Source organism: Saccopteryx leptura, chromosome 4, assembly GCF_036850995.1.
Source record: "Saccopteryx leptura isolate mSacLep1 chromosome 4, mSacLep1_pri_phased_curated, whole genome shotgun sequence".
Lineage (NCBI taxonomy): Eukaryota > Metazoa > Chordata > Mammalia > Chiroptera > Emballonuridae > Saccopteryx > Saccopteryx leptura.
The window spans coordinates 186,226,104-186,251,351 of NC_089506.1; the positions used below are offsets into that span (position 1 = coordinate 186,226,104).

General features: G+C 38.1%; 1 protein-coding gene across 1 annotated transcript in view; it reads right to left on the reverse strand.

Moving 5' to 3' along the window:
* FBN2 (fibrillin 2) overlaps positions 1–25,248 on the reverse strand; it is a 275,158-nt gene that overhangs the window by 189,200 nt on the left and 60,710 nt on the right. The window contains exon 6 of the mRNA XM_066383650.1: positions 11,090–11,287. Within this exon, the coding sequence (XP_066239747.1) occupies positions 11,090–11,287 (198 nt within the window). The remainder of the gene's footprint in view (positions 1–11,089; positions 11,288–25,248) is intronic.

Sequence of the window (25,248 nt, forward strand, 5' to 3'; positions counted from 1 at the left end):
AATAAAAAGAAGACAGAGGCCCTGAATGGGTGGCTCAGTGGATAAAGCACTGACTGTGCGCACCAGGGGTCACTGGTTCCGCCCTGTTCAGGGCACATATGAGAAGCAATCAGTGAGTACACATGTAAGTAAAACAGCGAGTTGATGTTTCTCTCTCTAGCTCATCAGTGGAAAAAATATTTTAAAAGTTAAAAAGAAAAGACAGATTAAACGGATCAAAGGAAATAGTATTAACAACTAACTAGAGTCCTGACCAGATAGCTCAGTTGGTTAGAGCATCACTCCAATAAGCCAAGATTGTGGGTTCGATCCCTATTCAGGGCACCTACAAGAATCAACCAATGAATGCATAAATAAGTGGAACAACAAATCGGTATTTCTCTCTCTCTCCTCTTTCTCTCTCCCTTCCTCACTCTCTAAAACCAATTTAAAAATTAAAAAAAAACTATTTGGCACTAAATTCACCAATTAAGACAAAATGTACAAATTTCTTAAAACCGCACTCAAAACACAAATATATAATATGAATAGATCTATCTTTATTAAAATAATTTAATTCATACTTAAAAATCTTTGCAGAAACTTTAGGCCTACTGGCTTTACTGGTGAACTCTTTCAAACATTTAAGAAGAAACAATAGCCGTTGTATATAAATTTTTACAGAAAAGATAAAAAGAGTGGACACGGCCTTAATTCATTTTATGGAACTACCGTCACTGTGACACTGAAGCCAAACCCCAATACATTACAAGAAAGAAAATAGAGTAATATCTTGTTGGAATAGGCACTACATCATGACCAAGTGGGGTTATCTCAGGAATTTAAGGTTGTCTCAACATTCAAACATCAATCAATTTAATTCATTATACTAACAGATTAAGAAAACAAAAACATATGATTATCTCATAGATGTAAAAAAAAAACAAGTGACACAATTCAACACTCATTCATTTTAAAACTCTCAGTAAACCAGGCCTAAAAGGAAACTTCAACTGGATAGACGGCATGTACAAAAATTTATAGGTAACATACTATCAGGGGTTGGGAGAATTTCCTTAATTTAGAGTTTTGAATCTGTCACTTTATACTATATAAATTTGTTTTAATTTTTGTCTCTGTAAGACAATGATCTCTAATTCAGTGCATCACCATGATAAACACTGTATATAAAAATAGATATAACATATAAGCACTTGTAAATTTACATTGTGCAAATTATCAGGCTAACATAACATTTATTAATACTATATCTTTAATTATAAAATAGCATGCTTATTGTAATAAATGCTAATGATACAAAAAATAGGTAATTAAAAAGATAACCATTGAAATGAGTTAGCTGTCTGTTCATTCTTATTTATATGTTCAGAGTGGTGATCTGTTTAGCACAAATAAAACCACCCTCTATGCATTGTTCTGCATCTTGTTTTTTCTCACTAAAAACAGAGTTTGTGGTACATCTCTATGTTATATACTGATTTACCCTATTATTTTTTGATAAGCCCAAAATGTTGGTGTATGTTAGTGTGTAAAATAGAGTTCAAGCCTACAAAAGAGCTTATCATCCATCTAATTTCTTCCTCGTGTTAGGTATATGTCTACAAAACTGATTACAATAGTCTAAAATATTTTATACTGAAATTATGGTAGATATCTTTTTAAACCTTTATAGTTGATTTTATTGGGGTGAAATCGGTTAATAAAATGGTATAGGTTCCTAGAGTACAATTCTACAACACATCATCTGCACACCTGTATTGGGTATTCACCAGTCCAAGTCCCGTCTCCATCCACCACCATTTATACAACCTATACTCTCTACCAGGGTAACTCCGAGTAGTGACGACCTAAGCAGTCAGGGTGGAACTCTTACTCAGATGGCTTTCCTTGCTTAGCAGTGCCTACACATAGAAAATGCCTCCCAACACATCAGCCAGAAAGCGGACTCCTAGCATCCAGTGTTCCAATCGTGTTGACTGAACACAATTACTAAAATACACTACTATCCTACTGTATAAAAAGGATCATAAAACTGAAACCCATATAAAAAGGGCCAAAAAAGTGACAAAACTCTGTGCATAGCTAAAATACCAATTATAATCTAATCTTGGCAACTTTACACAGTTATTTTTACTTTATGTGCTCTCTCAGTCCACCAAAACAGTTTTATTAAAGGATATATTGTCCAAACAAAAAGCAACTAGAATGAAATACATGACAAGAAGTTTACACACCAAACAGTTTAATTCAGAACATCCCAACCGCATTATTTTTCAAGCGCACTACATTTCCACTCTCATTGCAATGTGGTATAAAACATCCCGAGGAATCTCCTTTCCTGGCAGATAAATCAGAGAAAGGATATCACGGTATGAGCTGAAAGAGGAGGCCAAACCTAAAAATTCCTTATTACTATTCATAAAATCTTTTGACTACATAATTTAGTAGATTCAGTAATTTTTCAAAGGGAAAAGCAAACTGACTTTACAGGGTTTATTTTGTAACTGCCTAAAAAGTATTTTCCTAGAAGGAAAAATAAAACCTTTATTTTTGAAGTATCCTAGACTACACAGCTATCCAGAATTAATTTCTTTTAGGTCAATCAAATTAATCACTAAAAAAAAAAAAAAAAAAGAAATTTTAAAGAAATCTTAGCCCTGGCCTGTAGGCTCAGCAGTCGAGTGTCAGCTAGGCGTGTGGAAGTCCTAGGTTTGATTCTCGGTGAGGGCACACAGGAGAAGCAACCATCGGCTTCTCCACCCCCGCCCTCCCCCATCTCTTCTCCTTCTGCAGCCATGGCTCCAATGGTTCAAGCAATTTGGCCCAGGTGCTGAGGATGCTCCATGGCTTTGCCTGAGGCACTAAAATAGCTCAGTTGTGGAGCAACAGAACAGCAGCCCCAGATGAGCAGAGCATTGCCTGCTAGGGTTCTTGCAGGAAGGATCCAGGTCAGGGCACATGTGGGAGTCTGTCTCTCTGCTTCCCCATCTCTCAACTTAAATAAAAAAGGAAATTTATAGAAATAATCAACTTGAACCTTAGAGGCATACACAGTTCTCTCTATAAAACTATAAAAAGCAAGCCTCACTGTGGAGAAAAAGGAACCCTCATACACTGTTGGTGGGAATGTAAAGTAGTACAACCATTATGGAAGAAAGTATGGTGGTTCCTCAAAAAACTGAAAATAGAACTACCTTATGACCCAGCAATCCCTCTACTGGGTATATATCCCAAAAACTCAGAAACATTGATACGTAAAGACACATGCAGCCCCATGTTTATTGCAGCATTGTTCACAGTGGCCAGGACATGGAAACAACCAAAAAGCCCATCAATAGATGACTGGATAAAGAAGATGTGGCACATATACACTATGGAATACTACTCAGCCATAAGAAATGATGACATCGGAACATTTACAGCAAAATGGTGGGATCTTGATAACATGATACGAAGCGAAATAAGTAAATCAGAAAAAACCAGGAACTGTATTATTCCATACGTAGGTGGGACATAATAGTGAAACTAAGAGACATTGATAAGAGTGTGGTGGTTACGGGGGGGGGGGGGAATGGGAGAGGGAAAGGGGGTGGGGAGGGGCACAAAGAAAACAAGATAGAAGGTGACAGAGGACAATCTGACTTTGGGTGGTGGGTATGCAACATAATTGAATGACAAGATAACCTGGACTTGTTAACTTTGAATATATGTATCCTGATTTATTGATGTCACCCCATTAAAAAAATAAAATTATTAAAAAAAAAAAAAAAGGCAAGCCTCAGACCTTCAAATTATGTAAGAGTTTCTACGTCTTCAGAATGCTAACAAAAGCAACTACTAACATCTTAGTTTTCCACTGTCTAGATTACTATACAGGTGTGTTTTCCTTTATCCCTTCAATTCAGGCACAATGATATTGTTTCTTTCCATGTTGAATTACTTCAAATCACATGTAAGAATTTTATGGTTAAATTTTTTGATATTTAAACCTTATATAATCACTTCAATCTATGTCTATAAGGTTATAAGTAACGTAACAAAGCAATCATAATTCTAGTTCATGAACTCATTTATTCTCCAAATTCTCCAAATAAACTTGCTGTAAAAGATCAAACTGATTTTATTATATAAATTAGTATTATATGGTATGTTATTTTTAGTTCACATTAAAATATGGAAAAATCTGTGCAGTGGTACAGGTATGTAAAATTGGTTCAATTAATTTATATCTATGAGAACCAAGGGCAATTCCTATTACTGCATTTAATAGTGATTGTAGTTGAACTTTGCCTGTCACCAAATTAGGTCCACTTTTAAAATGTAAGTTCTTACATATTTACACTCCATAGATATTCATACATACTACTAGTACTTCTATAAAAATGAATGTTGACCATATTGGTCCCACTTTTAAAATGTAAGTTCTTGTTTCTATTCTCTATGCATGTTCCCAAATTGTATGTTTTTTCTATAACAAAAAAGAATGTCAGTCTTTAAGTATAGCGATTGAAGAATAGGTCTCTCTCAACCTGTAATCTAAAGAAATACAGGGTATCTTGGCAACCTTCAATATGACTTGATTTAGCCAGAATACCTATTCATGCATTCAATGAATTCAGATGAATAAATGATCATCCCAACAAGCAAATACTGGTAACTTACTACCTTTAGGACTCTGTACTTCTAATAAAAATAACACAACATGATTCTCTCTCAATATTCCTTATCTCAACAAATGTCACCACCATTTATCTGTTGTCAAAGTCTGAAACCTAGGAAACAAACTCCGTTTCTCTTGTCCCATCTCATTCAATCAGTAGCAAATGTTTACTTCCCAAATGTATCTCAATTCTTCCTCTGCCTCTATTCTGGTCTCAACCTCCACCACGTGCCATCTGCACTGCTGCAGGAACCTTTCTTTGCTTCCACTTTGGTCCCTATAATTAAAACTCAACAGAAAAACTAAAGTAGTTTTATTTAAAGGGAAATCAAATCAAGTACAGATTATTGCCTCAGAAGTGTGTAGACACTACCACACTGATTTTTGGTCTGAGTTGTTCTACAAAAGTTTGAGAAAAGTTGGGATAGTCCCTTAAAAAATATTCTTGCTTATTCCTTCTAATGTCCATAGCATTCTCTTTATCTTTCCTTTTTATTAAGGTTTTATGCCTTCTGCCTGACCAGGCAGTGGCACACTGGAGAGAGCTTCAGACTGGGACGTGGAGGACCCAGGTTCGAAACCCCGAGATCACAGGCTTGAGCGCGGGCTCATCCAGCTTGAATATGAGCTCATCAGCTTGAGGATGGAGTTGCTGGTTTGAGCATGGGATTATGAACATGACTCCATGGTTGCTGGCTTGAGCTCAAAGGTCGCTGGCTTGAAGCCCAAGGTTGCTGGCTTGAGCAAGGGGTCACTCACTCTGCTGTAGCCCCCTAGTCAAGGCATATATGAGGAAGCAATCAATGAACAATTAAGGAGCTGCAATGAAGAACTGATGCTTCTCATCTCTTTCTACCTGTCTGTCCCTATCTGGCCCTCTCTTTGACTCACTCTCTCTGTCTGTCAAAAAAAAAGTTTTATGCCTTCCAATCTGCAGATTGAAGTCTTTATTTACTTTAGAAAATTTTTCTATTTTATCTTTAAGCATTTTTCCAGTTAGTTCCTTTCCCCAGCTTTCTCTAGTCTGACCTCATCACATACCAGCTTCTTTATAAGCCTTCTTTTCTATTCTGACCTTGATTATTGACTTCTTTAAGCTTAAGCATTATCACTGATTCTTTTCAGTTTTATGGGTGTATTTATATCTGTATACATGCATTATTTGCCTTCCACTAGGTAAAGGTTTAAATCCTTTTCCAATTTCTTTCTTGAGGATTATCCATCCATTTTTATCTCTGATTATCTTTACTGAACTCTTTTAACTCTCCCTTGAGTACATTTTAAAAGGACCACATTGTTTTTCATTTCCTTGAGATAAGAGGGAAGTATATGAACTTGGCATTTATTTGGGAACTCTTTGAAGCACACTCATTTGCCTTTTATGTTCTTCTCTCTCTTTTTCCCCCCAGTTTTCTCTTTATTACTCTTTAAATTGTGCCATTTCCTGCCGAAGCAAGAAAGGGGACAGCCAAGAGGAAATGCATTGGTTTGAAAACTTCTATAGGGAATATTGCTTGAAACAGTTTCTCACCAAATTTCCACTTTATTCCCCATTGGGTATTAATTTTCAACTTTCAGGTGGTGATGTGGCTCCTACCTAATGACCTTTCAGATACTGACTCTCTGAGTTGCTCACTAGTGGTCCTTCCCCCTGCTTTACCTCAGAGTGAGTCTCTGGGTAGTGGATACTAGCCATGGCTTGCCTCCCAAGACTCTCTTTCCGCTATCCCTTCTTTACTCTGAGGGTCCGCAGTGGATCTGTCTCTTACAGGGACATTCTCTTTTTCTCTAATAGAATGGTCACAACCACTGGATAGCATCTCAGGATGCTGATACTCAGCAAATGCTCAGAAGAGTCCTCTTATCCCAGTGACTTCCCAACAACTGCATGTGTTCATTACTGCTTTCAATTAGAAGTTGTAGAATTTTATTTTAGAACGCCTTGCTTCCTATTATTTATTTTAATATTAGTGTTTATCAAGTTAGAAGTGGAGTATTCTGCTATTTTAAATAAGAGTTTCTATCGTCAAATACATTTTAAGTAAAATTTGGGGGCTGTATTGGGATGGCTTGTATTCACACAGTATGAATGAAAGTTGAACTTCGTGATGATCTGGTTAACTTAGTCAATGTAGACTGCCAAGATACATTTGTCTTTAATAATTTATACCAATTAAATGAACCAAACTACCTTTTTACTTAGTGCTATAGAGAAGGTCTAGAAATAACTACCATGGGCATCTTCCTTTCAGCCTACACCTGAGAAACAAGCTAAGAACAGCCCCGGTTTCAGCTGAGATTAAACTTCCCTACTTTCTCACGTGCAGTCCAAGTCATGGAATTAAATATTTCTGTGCACTAATGCCACTGGAAGAGGACACCCACCAGCATCTGCTTTGCAGGGAGTGATTTAGGATCCGTTCTGCTATTTCTTTATTCAAGACTGTGACCCGTGTCCTAGCTAGGGCCTGACTCATGGTACATGTCTGAATCCCATGCCTCTCAGGTTGTCTGGAACGGAGCAGAGGCTTGTCATCAGTCTATTACTATTGTCCTTGATAAAGCCAAAGATGGAGTTTAATGAGCAAATTTCCTCTGCCATGTTTATTTAAAAGCCTAATTCCTAATCAAATGGCATAAATGAATAATTATGCAAATTTTATTTTAATATATTTTTAAAATTTTTAAAGTACACTGTTCATTTGAAAGTCTAAAAGAGGCCCTGGCCAGTAGGCTCAGTGGTAGAGTGTTGGCCCAGCGTGGATGTCCCAGGTTCAATTCCCAGTCAAGGCACACAGGAGAAGCGCCCATCTGTTTCTCCACCCTTCCCCCTCTCCTTCATCTCTGTCTCTCTCTTCCCCTCCCGCAGCCAAGGCTCCATTGGAGCAAAGTTGGCCTGGGCGCTGAGGACGGCTCCATGACCTCTGCTTCAGGTGCTAGAATGGCTCCTGCCGCAATGGAACGACACCCCAGATGGGCAAAGCATTGCCCCCTGGTAGACATGCTGGGTAGATCCCAGTCGGCACATGCGGAAGTCTGTCTGACTGCTTCCCCACTTCTAACTTCAAAAAAATACAAAAAAAAAAAAAAAAAGTCTAAAAGAGCCAAAGTCAAGTGCTAATCCTAAATAAAATACTTTCCAATTAGAGTAAATTCATTAGACTGCTAAGATTAAAAAGAAGAAACTACTTGTAAGAAAATAATGCAATATATGTGCATGGCCGATTATGACATTCTTTAATTTTGTCAATATTCTTGGAAAAGGGCTTAATGCCAGTTTTTTAAACTTTAAGTCACTCATTTTACGATAGATTAAATTTTAAAACCTTGTTAGTTAACTTTGGACCTTTTACTGTATAATAAAATGGAAGAAAGTACAAGATTAAATGTGAATTAGACACAGGCACAAGGGCTGGAACCGAAACGGCTCTCAGTATAGCAGGAGTCAGGAACCGTTATGCCTGACCCGACGCTGCTTACTTTCGGCCAGAGTCATTATGGCAACACTTCGAGTGACTGCTCTCCTCGTAGCTTAATTTTTGAAAAATATTGTCTTGATTTTATCAGCCCTCATTTTTCACTTATTCTGTTTATTACATGACCATGTTTCAGTACCTCTTAAACCACAGACAAGATAATTCTCTAATTGTGTCACCAATGGGATAACACTATGATCAGAACTTCACCATGTCCTCTCTTTGTTAATATGGACCCTGTTTTAGAGCCAATATTAAGCTATTTGCCATTATCATCTACACAGCTGAAATTTACTTTTAACTCTATAAAAAGGTTCAATTATCCCATGAAAAGATCACTATTATAAAGAAAAGTATGACATGTACATATCATGTGTATTATGATGTTATTTTTTTCTTGCCCTATCTATATCATCCAACTTAATTTGGTAGCGGTCTTTGGGAAATAGTCTAGGAATTTAAAGAAAAAAAAAAATAAAACCACCGTAAGATGTAGTCTTAAAATAGCCTGAACTGAAGATTAATATTTCATTGAGAACTTTCTGACTATGCCATGATTTTGAAATAAAGCAGAACTTTTTAAACTAGCTTTTCTAGACATTTTAACCATGTGGCAAATTTCATTTTGCTCCTTTTGCTCTAGTAATCCATTAGATTTTTCTAGGCAAGTGGAGCCTAAGACTTACCTTTGTAGCATAAACAATCAAATAAATAAGCCTTCAGACATTACTAAACCCTGGAGGGCATTCAGAATGCTTGAGATCATATACAACACTTTTAATAACTTTGTTCAGAAATGTGCAGCTCTCTGACAAATTACCAAGTTAAAAAAGTATAAGTGCAAATGCAAAAAATGAGGAGAGTCAATCATTTGGGACATTCTGGTTGAAGTTAAGGGCTTTTCTCAACCTGGACTATTTCTATGAAAAGTGGTTTTGGGAAGTATTTTAAGTTTAATCCTACTTATTAATTCAAAAGATACTTACCAAGCATCAACTGCATGTTTGACACTACCTAAATGCCTCAAAGACATTAATGAATAAAACAGATTTCTGCCCTAATGAATCTTACATTCTAGCTGGGGGAGAATAAAATGGGAATATATAAGCAAGTATATTAGAAGGTGGAAAAATGCTATAGAATAAATAAAAAGTGTTACTCTAATAAATCTAGTCAGAATTAAGCTAGTAAATCTATATAGTACTTCATCTTTAATAGTACTTTATATAAATTATATGATAATCTCTACACTAATCTAGGAGATATACATAGTATAGTGAATACTATATAGTATGGCTCATCTTCTATAGAAAAAAAATGCTGCTTTATCAGAAACTATTATAATCAGACTGGGAGTCATATTAAATTGAGGCTACGTACAGTATCCTCAGTCTACAATTCTCACTTGAGCTTTAGGACAGTGAACTTGCTTTCTGTAATATGTCATTACATGAGCTGAGTAGATAACATCTCTGCCTCCAATACAGGTTACTAATATCAATTTGAAAGAATTCTGATCTAATTTTGCATATGATTTAATCATGCACAATAAGCCTAACTCCCCATGACTCAAATATGAGTAATACTATCTTTTAAATAATACAAAAGTACTTTTCCATTTTCCCGAGATCCTGCTGCCTTTTGAGAGTTCATTATAGAGCTCAGTTTCTAAGCTCTAAAAATGGGTTTAAACACATCTGATATCAGAGAAGTAACCAAAAAAAAAAAAAAAAGGGTAAGAATTGTGGTGGCTGAAAATTAATTATCCAGTAAGTATGTAACAGTTTTGGTTGCATGGCTTGGAATTTACTATTGTAGTATCCTAGGGGCCTCAATCTAGCCCCAATATATTGAAATATATATGTCTAAATGTGGCTGGGAAGATTGCTTGGGACAAGACTGTAACCAACCAGGTGATAAGCTCTGAAATCAATGTAATCATGGAAGAGGTTCACCCGGGCAGCTCTCCTCTCCCTGTTGGCTGGACTCAGGTTCGCATATCTTGAATGAGATCAAGAACAAGGGATAAAACGTTTATCCTGGGTATTTACATGGCATAGTTTGAGGAGCCTGGGAGGGAGCGTGTGGGGCCAAGTGGATGAACACATGGAATGGTTTGTCTTCTGACTGTAATAAATATTTTTTTTTTGTATTTTTCCGAAGCCAGAAATGGGGAGGCAGTCAGACAGACTCCCGCATGTGCCTGACCGGGGTCCACCCTGCATGCCCACCAGGGGGCGATGCTCTGCCCATCTGAGGCGTCTCTCTGTCGCCACCAGAGCGCCTTGACATAAAAAAGGAAGTGAGAGATAACATGAAAAATTGGGTAAAATTAAAATATATACAGTTTAAAATATTTATTACAGGCCCTGGCCGGTTGGCTCAGTGGTAGAGCGTAGGCCTGGCGTGCAGGAATCCCAGTTCGATTCCTGGCCAGGGCACGCAGGAGGCGCGCCCATCTGCTTCTCCATCCCTCCCCCTCTAGCGCCTGAGGCAGAGGCCACAGAGCCATCCTCAGCGCCCGGGCAAATGGAGCCTTGGCTGCGGGAGGGGAAGAGAGAGACAGAGAGGAAGGAGAGGGGGAGGGGTGGAGAAGCAGATGGGCGCTTCTCCTGCGTGCCCTGGCCGGGAATCGAACCTGGGATTCCTGCACGCCAGGCCTACGCTCTACCACTGAGCCAACCGGCCAGGGCCTGTAATAAATATTTTAAACTGTATATATTTTAATTTTATCCAATTTTTCATGTTATCTCTCACTTCCTTTTTTAAGTCAAGAGTTGAAAAATAATTATTTATTAGGTGGCTAAAAAATAAGCCATCTCCAGTCAGGCTTGTGAATGAAGCCCATCTTGGAAATGGTACCGGGTCAGAGGTCACCACCCACACGGGCAGATCCTCCCAGTGCAGTGAAGGGAGACCTGACTCGTGGATGACCATGCGTAGGGTAACTCACCTTGGCAAGCTCCGGTGCGGATGTTAGGGATGAAGCCCCGCCGGCAGGGCTGAGGCTGGGCCGGACACATCTCACAGGGGTGGCCCCAGGCCCGTCCAATGGTGGCGCAGCACAGGGTCTTCGTGCAGACGATGCCCGTCAGCTGCCCCTGGCACATCTGGTTGTTGACCTGAGTGAAACACGGGCCTGTCCTGTAATCTGGAATGTGAAAGAAGATGAAAAGACAGGCTTTATAATTACACACCAACCTTACACCAGAACCTCCAAATACACAAGCAGAGGATGTTTCTTTTGACCAAAGTGTCTAAAGACGAAAAGGCCAGACAGTTTCATTTTGAAAATTCACAATTTTTCAATCGTGAGACTTCACTGTAGTCTACACTAGACATTGTAAACGGGTGGCTGAAGGGCTGTGTCTGGGACACAGATGTGTTTGCTTGGCCCGCAAAATGTTTTAAAAGAATTTAAATTAGTGGCCAACATTTTTAAATTGGGAAATTTCACATGAAATTTTTATTTCTGGCTTTTCTTGAAAAGTTGGATGTTCTAGCCATGCTGGACCTGCCACGCTCCACGGCAGCGGAGGAGTCAAGTGTGTCCTCTGTGTGACACCGCTGTCCCAGCCACGCCCAGCACTCTTCTCTCACTCAGACCCACCATCTGCCCCTGACGGCACCTGCTCCAACAACTTCTCTCTACCTAGCAAAGATTTTCTTTCCTTCTTAGGTAGGTAAGAGTTCAAAAAACCGAAACAGCACCAACAAGGATATATCCTTCCATATCACATATATATTTGGTCAGTCTAATTTGTTTATAAACATTAAGTTCTAACAATTGGATTATTGTTTCCATGTCAATCTGTTTACTACTGTGTGTAGCTCAGCTAGCTAAAAGACAGTACTAATAAGACTCACAGTCATGGATTCTCTCCATGTAAGTTAACGTTGTATGATCCCTGTTATTGTCTGTACCACTGTTCAGTTCTGTTCTGATGATGATAAAAACGTTAGCAAGTGTATGTTACTTGTGCTCTGTAAGAAGCAGACTCTTCTATTAATATTAAGGACAGTCTACTTAGACCCCTGTATCTCAAAGTGTGGTGCATGGACCAGCAACATAACGCATCACTTGGGAGCCGGTTAGAAATGTAGAATCAGGTCCCATTCCAGAATCCCTGAACTAGAATCTGCATTTTAACAAGACATGCAGGAGATCAATATGCACCTTTAAGTTTAAGGACTGATCTAGACCATGGGCAAATTAAAAGCTAGGCATTGCTATTCTATCCCTCCTCCTGTTATAATTTACTTCAATTTACCTTTCAGGTTATCAGTAGGTATTATTTTAAGCAGAACTGAATCATTAAATAGTTTTTAATTTGAGTGTTGTTGCTGTAGCTGTTTTGAGAAACACAGAATATCAGAGGTTAGTTTCCTGAAGACTGACCAATTAAATGATTCACATTTGTTACAAAATTACAACAGAAATATGTAGGAAAAAAATTTCCCTTTTACAGAGATTGTATGGATGCAGTTTATTAATTCTTGGGAACGTAACATGATAGTCAGGATTTCCAGGTAAATCCTAATGCAGATATATAATTCCATTTGAAGGAAAAAGCCAGAACAAGTTCATTTGAGGTTTTTATAAGAGAAAAATAATCTCACATTCAAAGGAAGAAGAGTTAATAATGTTGACAATATTTCTTTATAAAAAAAATTGTTACTGGAAAAAAAATCAGACTTGGATATAATTTAACATTTAAAACGTTAATCCAGAAAGAATCAGATATCATGTAAATGATATAGAATGACAAAAATACAACTTAAAATCACATAAAACTTCTATTTTTTTAATGAAGAATAAGTCTCATATAGAAGAAAAGAACATTTTAAAAGTTCAATTTGAAGAAACAAAATCTAAAATAGGTAACTTTTTTAGCAAGCTGTTTTAACATTCTGTTATTCTGCAGCTGAACTTCAACAAAAATAGTTCATTTTAATCACTTACATAAGAACAACAGATGTGCTGGCTACAAATCACGTTTCTGAAAAAGACAATCTTTGTTGTATACATGTAGATATGTCAACCTTGTAAATAAGCATGCCTCCCGCACCACAAATTGCCAGGCCATAAATTTTTAGACCAATTCTTACTGTCCTCCAAACAACAGATTATTTTGCCATTTTAAATAAATATTAGACTCTTCACAATAAAGTTAATTAAGTTCTGAAGAAGCTGAGGAAAAGTCTATTTTTCACAAAAAAAATAAAAAACTTATTTTTTTTTGTAGATTCATGTATACATACCTATGTTGACATTCTGTACACTTGAAGGATTCCCAGAGAGAAGCCTACATAGCCTTTTTCATGATCTCATCCTTAAATAAACTAACCTGTCAGGAAATCATTCCTTCTCCTAACTGCAACATCTTCTTAAAATTATGTCCTTTTAGCCTGATCGCTGTAGAGAAGAGGCTTACATGTATCTGGACAAGGAAAGCTGTTTGTCCTCAGCAAATGACCTTTCATGTGGAAGGTTCTAATGAAGCCAACCTCAGACTCCTTTCCTGGGAAGAGACTTTATTTCTTTCCTTTTTTCTTTGGCCTAAATTTCCTTCCTTACAAATTGTGCTGAACCTGTTTTCTTACATGACTACATTTTGCTTTCTGGTTGGCAACTGATTGCTTTAAAATTTGACTTATTCAAGAATTACCAACATGTGTATGAACAAATATTACATATTGAAAAGGGATTTAAATTTTCTAGTCAGATTAAAACATTCTGCTCCAAACTTTACAGTATTTTAATTATGGTCAAAGAGTCCTAAAAGACCTCAATTAAATTACTGGCCATGCATTCTTTCATCAAGATTTTGTTGTGGGTCCAATATTGTGTACTGGCCTAGCCATTCATGGTCAGGGACATCCTCACAGTGTGTTAGCAAAATATTGAAGGCGAGAACTCCTTGTCACTTGGCTAGCTGGAGCCAGTGATTTGGAAAGAGATATTTTCCTCGTTATTATATGACCAAGAAATTTTTGTTTAAAAATTAGCTTATAAAAAAACTAAAATGACATTAGCTTGTGAAACAAAAATATTGGTTGTTTGATTTTCTGATATCCAAGTGTAGTATATCATGCTGTTTATTCACATGAAGCAAATGACACAGAGTAAACTCATCAAAAGATTTGGAGCTTACACTTCTTTTTGTTTCAAATAATTTTATTAAGGTATAATTTATATGTATGTCATACATCCACCTCCCTTAAATGTACAAAGCAATAATTTTTAGTAAATTTATTAAATTGCACAACCTTTATCACAAACCAATTTTGGTTTTTATTTTGTTTTATTTTTGGCTTCTCAGCAGATATTATTTTTATTTTTTAATTATATTTGAAAAACAATCTTATGTTCATTTTAAGTATGCAACATTGTGATTCCACATTTATGTACCTTACAAAGTGATCGCTGTGTTAACTCTAGTAACCACCTGTCACCATACATTGTTATTATATTACTGACTATATTCCCTATACTGTACATTATAACTCCTTGATATAATTTATAACTGAGAGTGTGTACTTCTTACCCTCTACCACAATCTAATTTTGGAACATTTGCATCACCCCAAAAAGATGCCTAGTGCCAATTTCCAGCCTCAGTCATCCCCTAATCTACTTTCTGTCACTGTAAAATTCCCTTTTCTGGGCAATTTGTCTAAGCAGAAACATATAGTATGTTTTCTCCTTTAGCTGGCTTCTTGAGCTTAGCAAGTGTTCTCAAGGATCATACAGTCAGTGGCATGGGTCAGTACTTCAATCCTTTTTACAGCTGCATAGTAATCCACTGCACGGATATACCACTTCTGCTCATCGGTGGCCATTGCTGGGTCATATGATGAATGCATGTTTAACTGTTCAAGAAACTGCCAAACTGTCTTCTCATATAGCTTCACCATTTTATATTCTTACCAGCAATGGAATGAGGCCTCCAATTTTTCCACATCCTTCCTAATATTTTTGACTTACAGTCTTTTTAAGTATAGCTTATGTTAGCATAACTTTAAATAAATACTATTGAATATATTTGGGGATTTTGCTATAATTCTGCAAGTCCTATTGTTATAACTAGAGATGCTAAACAGTGCTAGATAATCAAAGTTGAGTGTTATTGCTGTGTAGACAACTAGACAACCTTTGGAAAGGTTATTGGAAGGTAAAGACAGAAATAGGTCTGGTTGGAGGCTTGGGGTTTAGGAAGAAGGGATTTTTTTTTTGTTTATTTTTTGCTTATTTTTTGTTTTATGTTATAGTTTTGTTTTGTGGAAAAGAGTATTTCTAAAAGCAAATGGGAATAATGAAGTTGAAAGGGAGAGCTATGATAAGCAGAAAGAATAAATAATCTTTAGTATAAGATCCTTGAGGAGCGAGACTGACAGTGACACAGGAATCTGTGTGAAGTTACCTTAGACGGAAGAAAAGCACTTCTCTGCAGCCTGAGGGATGAAGGGCAGGACGCAGAGAGCTCCAGGCACACTTACCCAGGGGAGGGAATGAATGCGGTCCTCTCCCACACCTCTATCTTCTTTGTGAAACAGGAGATGGGATAACAGGCCTTTGGTGGGGGTTGGCTGGGTGTCTGATCTTTGAGGCCCACTGAGATGGCACTGCAGATAATGGGCGACGGAGCTGACCTGAGAACCCAGCAGACTCCCAGGGCACAGCAGGGCCTCTCTGTGGTGGATGAACAAGTGAACTTAGAGTGGGACCAATCTGCCTGTCGTCCAGTGGCTCTAGGCAGCTGAGAGGCTCACTCAGAAATGAGGGTTCATCCAGGGTTAGGTTTTAGTTTGTTAAATGTGAAAAAAAAAATCAGAATGGCAAGGGAGTTTAGAGTATGGTTATGCCTATTTTTAAATTATGGACCATGGAATCTATGGTGGATGAAATGGGAAGTGAGAAAAGCAAAGGACTGACAGAATTAGATGTAGGAGAAAGCAGGGAGATCAGTGAACGAGGTGCCCCCATACAGTCCCACCTGAGAAGGAAAAGTCGCAGCGACAGTTACACATCATCAGCTGCCCGTGGGCTGAAATACCATGTACTTCAATGTCAGCAGAATTCAGTTATTCTATAATGCAGCATAGACTGTACACTGCATAACATAGGGAAGCTATCCATGTATACTGGAATGTAAATGTCACCACCTCAAGCAATGCAATGGGATGCCCCTGTTTAGAGACCTTAAGCGCTGTCACAGTAAGTCAAACAAAGCCAAAAGATATCAGAATTCCATCCATTCCCACTTTAATACAATGAACTGCCTGATCCTAGAAAGTATATGGAAATATATGGGATTTCCCAACAAGTTGCACAGACTTTGGACTTAGGCAAGAAGGCATATCCATTCTCAGGAACCAAAGACATACAGCATGTAGTCAAGTGATCACCTTATGTGACAGCTGCAGACATGAGTGAGTATAATAAATTGTGGAATGTGTCTAATGATCCTGGCTGTGACCATCTCCTTTGAGTAATGAAGTTTCTGACCCAGCAATTATAAATAAGGTTTTGTGCATGCTATTAGGATTATAATTGAGAGTGTAGTCAGTGTGCAAGCAGAAATCCCTGATCACAGATATAACCGGAGCATGCAGAAAATGCAACCCCCCAAAATTATAGGAGATGATATCATAGTTTCTGTAGTTTCAATAAAATTTGACCTGAATGTCTGCAGATACAGACTTCAAGCTGGGTCTAAATATTCAGGGTACAATAAACTCAAATAACTGAGATGGTTATTGGCTTCCTTGAGGTCAACTTCAGGAGAATTTAGAACTAAGTACAGAATCGTTTAAGAATATCAAAGCCATTAAATTAATATTTCTGTTTTAAGAAATCTACGCAAAAATTATGTACCTATAATATTTAACAGCATTTGGCCCATTCCATCAGCCTGTCTTGTAATCACAATTTAAAATGAACAATTAATTTATATAGAGTTGTGATTTTTAAGTTAAATGTGACTATGCTTATATACAGAATTAGATCATTTACATGAACTTCAGGTTTTTATACATTTGTATTTATAAGTTTGAGTATTTATATATTTAGTTACTAATTAGCTTTAAAAGAGCTATTTGAGTACCTGCAAAGGTTTTTAAGTTGCACAATCAAATATATTAGATGTATTTAATACCTAAAAGCAGTTCAAAAGGTAAGGAGGTGTTTCGTTAACAAGTATGAAAATGGAATCGAATATTAAAGACCTGTTAAAGTGACTATTAAAATCTGTTAGATTTATTAATATATTAGTAATACATCTAAATTGAATTTAAGTGCTCAAAGAATATACCCTAAATATTGTAATTGAAAAAAGGGACCCGAAGAAAGAGTTGTGCACCCATGTTCATAACAGCATTATTCACAATAGCCAAAAGGTATTGTAGATACAACTCAAGTGTCCACTGATGTATGAACATTTAAACAAAGTACATACAATGGGACATAATGTAGCCTTTAAAAGGAAGAAAAATCTGATACACATTAGTTACAACACAGGTGAACCCTGAAGACCTTATTCTGAGTGAAACAAGCCAGTTAGAAAAGAAAAAACTTTCTGACTCCACTTTTGTGAGGCACCAAGAGTAGTGAAATTCATAGAAACAGAAAGTAGCATGCTGGTTTTCAGGGGCTGGAGGGAAAGGGAATTAGGGAGTTAGTATTTAAAGTGCACAGAGCTTCAGTTTTGCAAGATGAAAAGAATTCTGCGGATGGAAGATGGCGATGGTGCACAACAATGTGAATGTACTAAGTGCCACTGAAGTGTACACTTAAAAATGGTTAAGATGGTAAATTTTATGTTATGTGTCCTTCACAGTTAAAAAATATACTTTTAAAAAGCTCAAATAATAACCAGGGTTTTTAAAATATGTTTAAAAAAAATTTTTTTTTTTTGTATTTTTCTGAAGCTGGAAACGGGGAGAGACAGTCAGACAGACTCCCGCATGCGCCAGACCGGGATCCACCCGGCACGCCCACCAGGGGGCGATGCTCTGCCCCTCTGGGGCGTCGCTCTGTCGCGACCAGAGCCACTCTAGCGCCTGGAGCAGAGGCCAAGGAGCCATCCCCAGCGCCCAGGCCATCTTTGCTCCAATGGAGCCTCGCTGCGGGAGGGGAAGAGAGAGACAGAGAGGAAGGAGAGGGGGAGGGCTGGAGAAGTAGATGGGCACTTCTCCTGTGTGCCCTGGTCGGGAATCAAACCCGGGACTTCTGCACGCCAAGCTGACGCTCTACCACTGAGCCAACCGGCCAGGGCCACAAACCTGAATTTTTACCACCAAAATAAACGGAGTCTTTTCCATATACAGAGTCACCACTGAGGGCACGGGAACACCCCCCTGCCCCTCCAGTAACATTGACTGCTTGCCTTGTGATATACATATATAATATTTATGTTGCAATTGATTCCAAATGCACACAATGCTGTATGGGGTATTCTTGATCATATTTAATGACTATCTACTTTGGCTTTCTGAAAGGTAAATTCCTAGCACTCAATTGCTGAATCAAGTGTCCAGTTTGAAAAATATTCAAACTGATATTCAGAACTGCTCTCTGCATAGGTGGTATCACTTCACACTCTCAAAAGTAGTACAGGTGAGAGGCTGTTTCCTCACACCCTCTTCAACACTGGGTAGAAGCAAATGGTTGAGAATGGTATCTCATTATTGCTTTTGAATTATAACAACTCACTGTCCCTATTTTTGACAATCAAGGGAATAAAATTAAATCTAGGGTAGACACTTTAGAGTGCTCCTTTCTATAAACCAAGGGTCCCCAAACTTTTTACACAGGGGGCCAGTTCACTGTCCCTCAGACCGTTGGAGGGCCGAACTATAAAAAACAACTATGAACAAATCCCTATGCACACTGCACAGATCATATTTTAAAGTAAAAAAAAAAAAAAAAAAACGGGAACCAATACAATATTTAAAATAAAGAACAAGTAAATTTAAATCAACAAACTGACCAGTATTTCAATGGGAACTATGCTCCTCTCACTGACCACCAATGAAAGAGGTGACCCTTTTGGAAGTGCGGTGGGGGCCAGATCCGTAGTTTGGGGACCCCTGCTATAAACTATCTGAAGTACTAAAAAAAATTGCCATTATTGCAAATTAAAAAAAAGTTAAAAGTCAGAGATTAAGTCATACATGGAGAATCAAAGAGCTGGAAGAAAGCGAAGCTGAGATACGACTTGGAGACCCACCTCACTCGAAGCGCTACACCAGGCATGCTGTGTTCATTAAACTGTATACATAGCATGTGCAGTCTTAGTTTTTGGTAGCTTCGCCTTCTCCTAACAGACCAAAGCGCTTTACAAATTTAGTGAATATGGCCACAACCCCACAAGTGCCTCCTGCCACCCCCAAGTATAATCTCTGAACTACCAATTTGCAAGCCCAGTCTCCTGGTTTCCCAAAGACGAGTCTCCATCAAGCATGCTATATAAAGGACAAATCTCTCTGTAAATTGAGACACTTGATGCATTAAAGACTTTTGCTTCTGAAAATAGATGAGTAATTACTTTAATTACCACAGTTCCACTGAATTTTATTTCTAACATAATACCACTATTTAGTATTTCAGTAGAATGTGTACTCAGTGAAAAAGGACTCTTTCACTATTCTCTAGTCTTTCAAAGCATGAGACTACTGCCAACATCAAAGGACTCCTGAATGAAGAAGAGGTGGGAAAGATAATTAGATGCTGCCCAATGATGCAAACAAAATTACTATCCTTGATGTCACAATTCATAAGGATGAAGGCCATCAAAGATGTGTTCCCAAAATTCACGGCCTATCGAACTTAAAGTTCACTCTCTCAAGAGCAAAACCAATTAACTTATAACTTATTCTAAGGGCAACAAACAATGCTGAAAATTAAAAACTAGTAAGATTATTTGAAGGTTATCATCACATTTGAAAGAGAAAAAGAGACAAAAATATTTTGTCATGAGTTAATGAGGAGGATGGCAATACAAATCACTCAACACAAAGGATGGATCATACACAAGTCAAATCAAAGCATCAAATTTTATGATATTTAAGAAAAACCTATGGTAATAGTTAAGTAGCCCTGAATAATTCAAGGAAAAGTGACGTGCTCACACAGAATTTCTTCATTATCTATAAACTCAGACACACAATCAATGAAAACCAGTGCTTGAACAGATCTTCTATTTCCCTTGACCCAAATACAAAGAGATCACAAGACTGAATTTCAGTGGCAGTGAATAAAATATTAGGCATATTAGTTGACAAAGCCTTTCTATAATAATATGGACTCAATGTACTATTTTCTTATTGAAATTTCTGCCTAAATCAACTCCTCCTGAGCCCAAAACAACCATATACATATTATTGAGTCAACCAAGCCAATAAATTACACCCTTCCCGGAAATCTGATGGGAAATCAAAAGCCCTCTATGATTCTGTCCTGACATCTAACTTCCAGTATATCATCTAACTAAAGGGGCTGAGATTTCTCCTGAGGAAAAAGCAAGTGCCATGTAACTCATTACTGGGGTTATAATTATTTAGGTGTTTTAGGGAAATGCTGAAGATCAAGGAAGACCACAGATCACATGCCCTTCTAAAAGGATACAGGTCGCATCTATCAACAAATCTGTTGGACTTACAAAAAAGGAGCCCTGGCCCTGGCCAGTTCGCTCAGTGGTAGAGCATCAGCCTGGCGTGCAGAAGTCCTGGGTTTGATTCCCAGCCAGGGCACACAGGAGAAGCACCCATCTGCTTCTCCACCCCACCCTCTCCTTCCTCGCTGTCTCTCTCTTCCCCTCCCGCAGCCAAGGCTCCACTGGAGCAAAGTTTGCCCAGGCTCTGAGGATGGCTCTGTGGAATCTGCCTCAGGCACTAGAATGGCTCTGATTGCGGCAGAGCGACGCCCCAAGATGGGCAGAGCATCGCCCCCTGGTGGGCATGCCAGGTGGATCCTGGTCGGGCGTATGCGGGAGTCTGTCTGACTGCCTCCCTGTTTCCAGCTTTGGAAAAATACAAAAAAAAAAAAAGGAGCCCTGCCTCTGTGACTTGCTATGAGAAGTGTGGCCAACAGATCCTGCTGGCACTGATGGTCCAGCATGGGTGGTGGTCTATACAGGTGCAGTGACTCATTCCCGGCTCTCTGGTTGGAGCGCCTTATACCTGGTTCCTCTTACATTAGTCCTAGGAGAGACTCAAGAACAAAGAGCCCCCTGAGACATCTCAGTAGAAAGGTCACAGTACTACAACACCTTTTATCAGTAAATAATTTTATCTCAGTAAATATAATATATTTTATCTCGGTAAAATAATTTTATCTCACACAGCCTGTAAGCTTGTAATTGCTGCAGAAACCTATGTAGCCTGACTGATATTGGCACTGAGGATACTTGCTTCACAAATACTCAAATACAAATTAAAAGGTTCAAGTCTTCCTTTGATTCAGAAAAGTAAACTCTTTCAAAATTCAGACTCAAGAGAAGAACTTTAACTTCAAGAAAATAAATCTCACAATTAAAAAAAATACTTGACTTAATAGATGGATTTACAATTGTGTACCACACAGACGGAGAATGTGCTAGTTTAGCCTACCTTTATTTTTTGAAACATTTATTAAGATGGTGACATACTTGTTCAGAAGCACATCATTATTTCAGTGAGATTCAATAGATCCCTGGAGTATCTACTGAATACTGTATTTTCTCTTTCATGGTGTGAAAGTCTGAAACTTTCTACAGAATCTTGCATAGAAGGATTTTAAGTAATGTGACTAATGAATACCTTGTGCTCTTTTTTAAATTCAAGCTAAATTAGTTGTTGATTCCCTCTAAAGGGATCCCAACCAACATTTTTAACTGTAAAATCTGTGACATGAAATTGAGTATTTTAGAGAAATTATGGCAGTAATAAAATTTCACACCAATGTGGTTTGTTACAATCTATAGCAGTGTCATCCAAAACAGTAGCCATTTACTCACATGTGGCTTTCTAAATTTAAACTTTAAATTTAAATTAAATTAAATAAACACTCAGTTCCTCAGTCATACTAGCCGCATGTCCAGTGCTTAAGAGCCATGTGTGGTTAGTGGCTACTATACTGGCAGCATAAAGAATATTTCTATCATCTGAGAAAGTTCTCTGGATGCAAACGAGTAGCTGACAGCAGCTGGTGTTAAGGCATCAGTTCTTTAAAAGGTTATGTTTGAAACTATAAATAATTTCTATCCTTTTTTAGTGACAGCCATGAAGTCTGTGCAGAGCATTATCCCATCATTTAAGATTATCTGTACAATGACCTAATTTGGTTGGCGTGGAAAGTTTTCCTTTACAGATGATTCCAGTAGGCTTAGATAGGTTAAATAAAATTGCCCAAAGTCACACAGATCATGCTTAACAGAGACAGAATCTGAATGGCAAATGTATCTGACACCAAAAACCATGTAGCATTGATCATCTTGCGTACGTTGTAGGAGGGTTGCGAGGGAGGGAGTCCTGTGTTTGATCAATGGTTCCTGGGCTGCAATAAATGCTCTTTTCTGTATACATTTATTCCTTTCTTGGTTTTATGGCTGTGACCCCTTTTCTCAACTAATAAATAAAGCCCAGCTCATTAATTGCATCACTGGCCACTTTGATATGCCTCCAAAGAGAGCCACCATGTCTCAGCTGTCTGTATGTCTGCCTGGATTTAGACTTTTCCTCTACTTTAGAGCACAAGTACTTCTCAGCAGCCCCCACCCCCGGCATTGCAGTCAACCCACTTCAAATTGTATCAGCAGTTTAGCTTCTGTTCTCTGAGTGGGTAGACTATGAACAATATCACTTCAACAGGAGAGGTTGCAATGTTGGAGCTGGTCTACCAACAATGCTGGCCAAGGTGTTCAAGAAGACACAATATCTACAGAAGATGAAGCCTACTGCTCAGTAAGCTCCCAGGCTAATCTGTACTATTATGGAGATGTTGGGCTTTACTGCCACCTTCCCAAAAGGATCCAGGCCATTCTGGATGAGACACATACAAGCATTTTGAGAACAGCAAAGTATCATTTAAATTTTAATTCTTTTAATAACTTTTAGAAATTAAACACCCTTAGAAATGATTTGATTTGATAATGTGATTAAAAGATGAGGATATAATGTCCAAAGTTTCAGCAACTGGAGCCAAGACAAATAGATTTGATATAACAGCTTAGGCTTCCTGACCCAATCTTCCATCATACTCAACATAAAAAGGTAATGAGAAGCTCTGATGGAATCTGTGGTGTCAAGGGCTGTGCATGACAAAATACACCTGCTGAGCTGAGATTCAGAAATACGGTTTAACTCAGCATTTCCCCAAATGTGGTCAATTGAACACTGTTCCACGTATTAGTAAGAGTAATATGTCAAAAAAAATTATGTGGTCAAGTAGAGTTGAACAAAGACAGAATTTGTGTATGTGTGTCCGTGAAACTACACAACTTTCAGAAGCCTTTAAAGTACTTATGTGCATTATTAACTGCCAAGAGGCTCTAGTAGGCAGTGTTCAAAATTTATTTGCTCATAAAATATTTTTATCCAATAGCATTCCTCAAGACTAGTGTGGGATGAAACGCACTTCAGCAAACACTTATCTAACTTTATCAGCAGATGAGTCCCTGTCATATCCTCAAAGTTCGCTGCCTGAAATAGATTTCATAAAATGATATCTCTGGTGTAACTGGCTTTCCTCCAGATGATATCACTACTACCATAAATATCAAGGAGAACTTTAGAGACTTGTGACATGATGGCAGTTCTCAAACTTTCTTACCAGTTGCTAAACTATTGCCTAGCCTACTAATAGTATTGAAAATATTTATAAGTGATCATAGTTCAGAGGTATTCCTGTGTTTCTTTGCATTATTCCTCTATATGCCAATGATTCCATCTATTCTTCTAGAGCAGGGGTCTCAAACTCAACTCAGCATGTGGGCCGCAGAGCAAGATCACAGCCGTTTGGCGGGCCGCACTAAGTCTACAAAAGGCAACTGTTACGCAACACTTTTCTCACTGCAGTTGAAAACAAAAAAAAATCAGTACAACAAGCACAATCGTACATGCAGTTTACTCAGTGTCACAAAACGACCAGAAACTGTAGTTCGCATCACAACTGCTGTTAACTAAGCTAATATCTAGCTAGGATGCTAGAGAAATGAAAAATACAAGTAGGCCCCTAGGCTTACTTAATTTTATCCAAAATATTTTGAACTTCGTGGATTAGTCTGCGGGCCGCACAAAATTGTTCGGCGGGCCGCATGTGGCCCGTGGGCCGTGAGTTTGAGACCCCTGTTCTAGAACATAAGATCTGATGTCCGTCTCATGACTGGTGATGGGAAGCACATGGTCCTATATTCCTGTGTAGGTTTTTGTCAGCAATGCAAAGCAGAGAAAACAGAGACTTGTTTAGAGATGGAGACAGTAATATATCACTACTGTAGCTACATTACATACGATTACTTTTCTGATCATTCAAACAACACCATGACATAGGTACTATTACTATACTCATTTTAGAAATGAGGAAACTGAGGCACATTGAAGTTAGGTAACTTGTGCAATGTCACAAAGACAGTAATTAGACCAGAAAAAAAAAAGATGTGATAATGATTCACACAATTAGCTTTCTCAAATTTCTTTTGAAAGCTATCAAGCAGACTCTGACCAGGTAGCTCAGTTGGTTAGAGCGTCATCCCCATATGCCAAGGTGGTGGGTTCAATCCCCAGTCAGAGCACATACAAGGAACAACCAATGAATGCATAAATAAGTGGAACAACGAGTCCATGTTTCTCTCTCTCTCTCTAAACTCAATAAAAAGTAATAAAACACTTAAAACTCACCTGTTCTTTAAAAAAATAATAAAGCAACTAATGATAATGAGCTGAGGTATCTATGTTTATTCCACATGGTATTGACAGAACCAGATTCATAAACAGAACCCTGGCTTCACAATTCACAAACTATACTTGCCTACAGTTTCGAATAGGTTACTTTAACTCAGTTACCTTATTTGTAAAATGAGTATAAGAAGAGAACTTTGCCTGACCAGGCGGTGGGGCAGTGGATAGAGCTTCG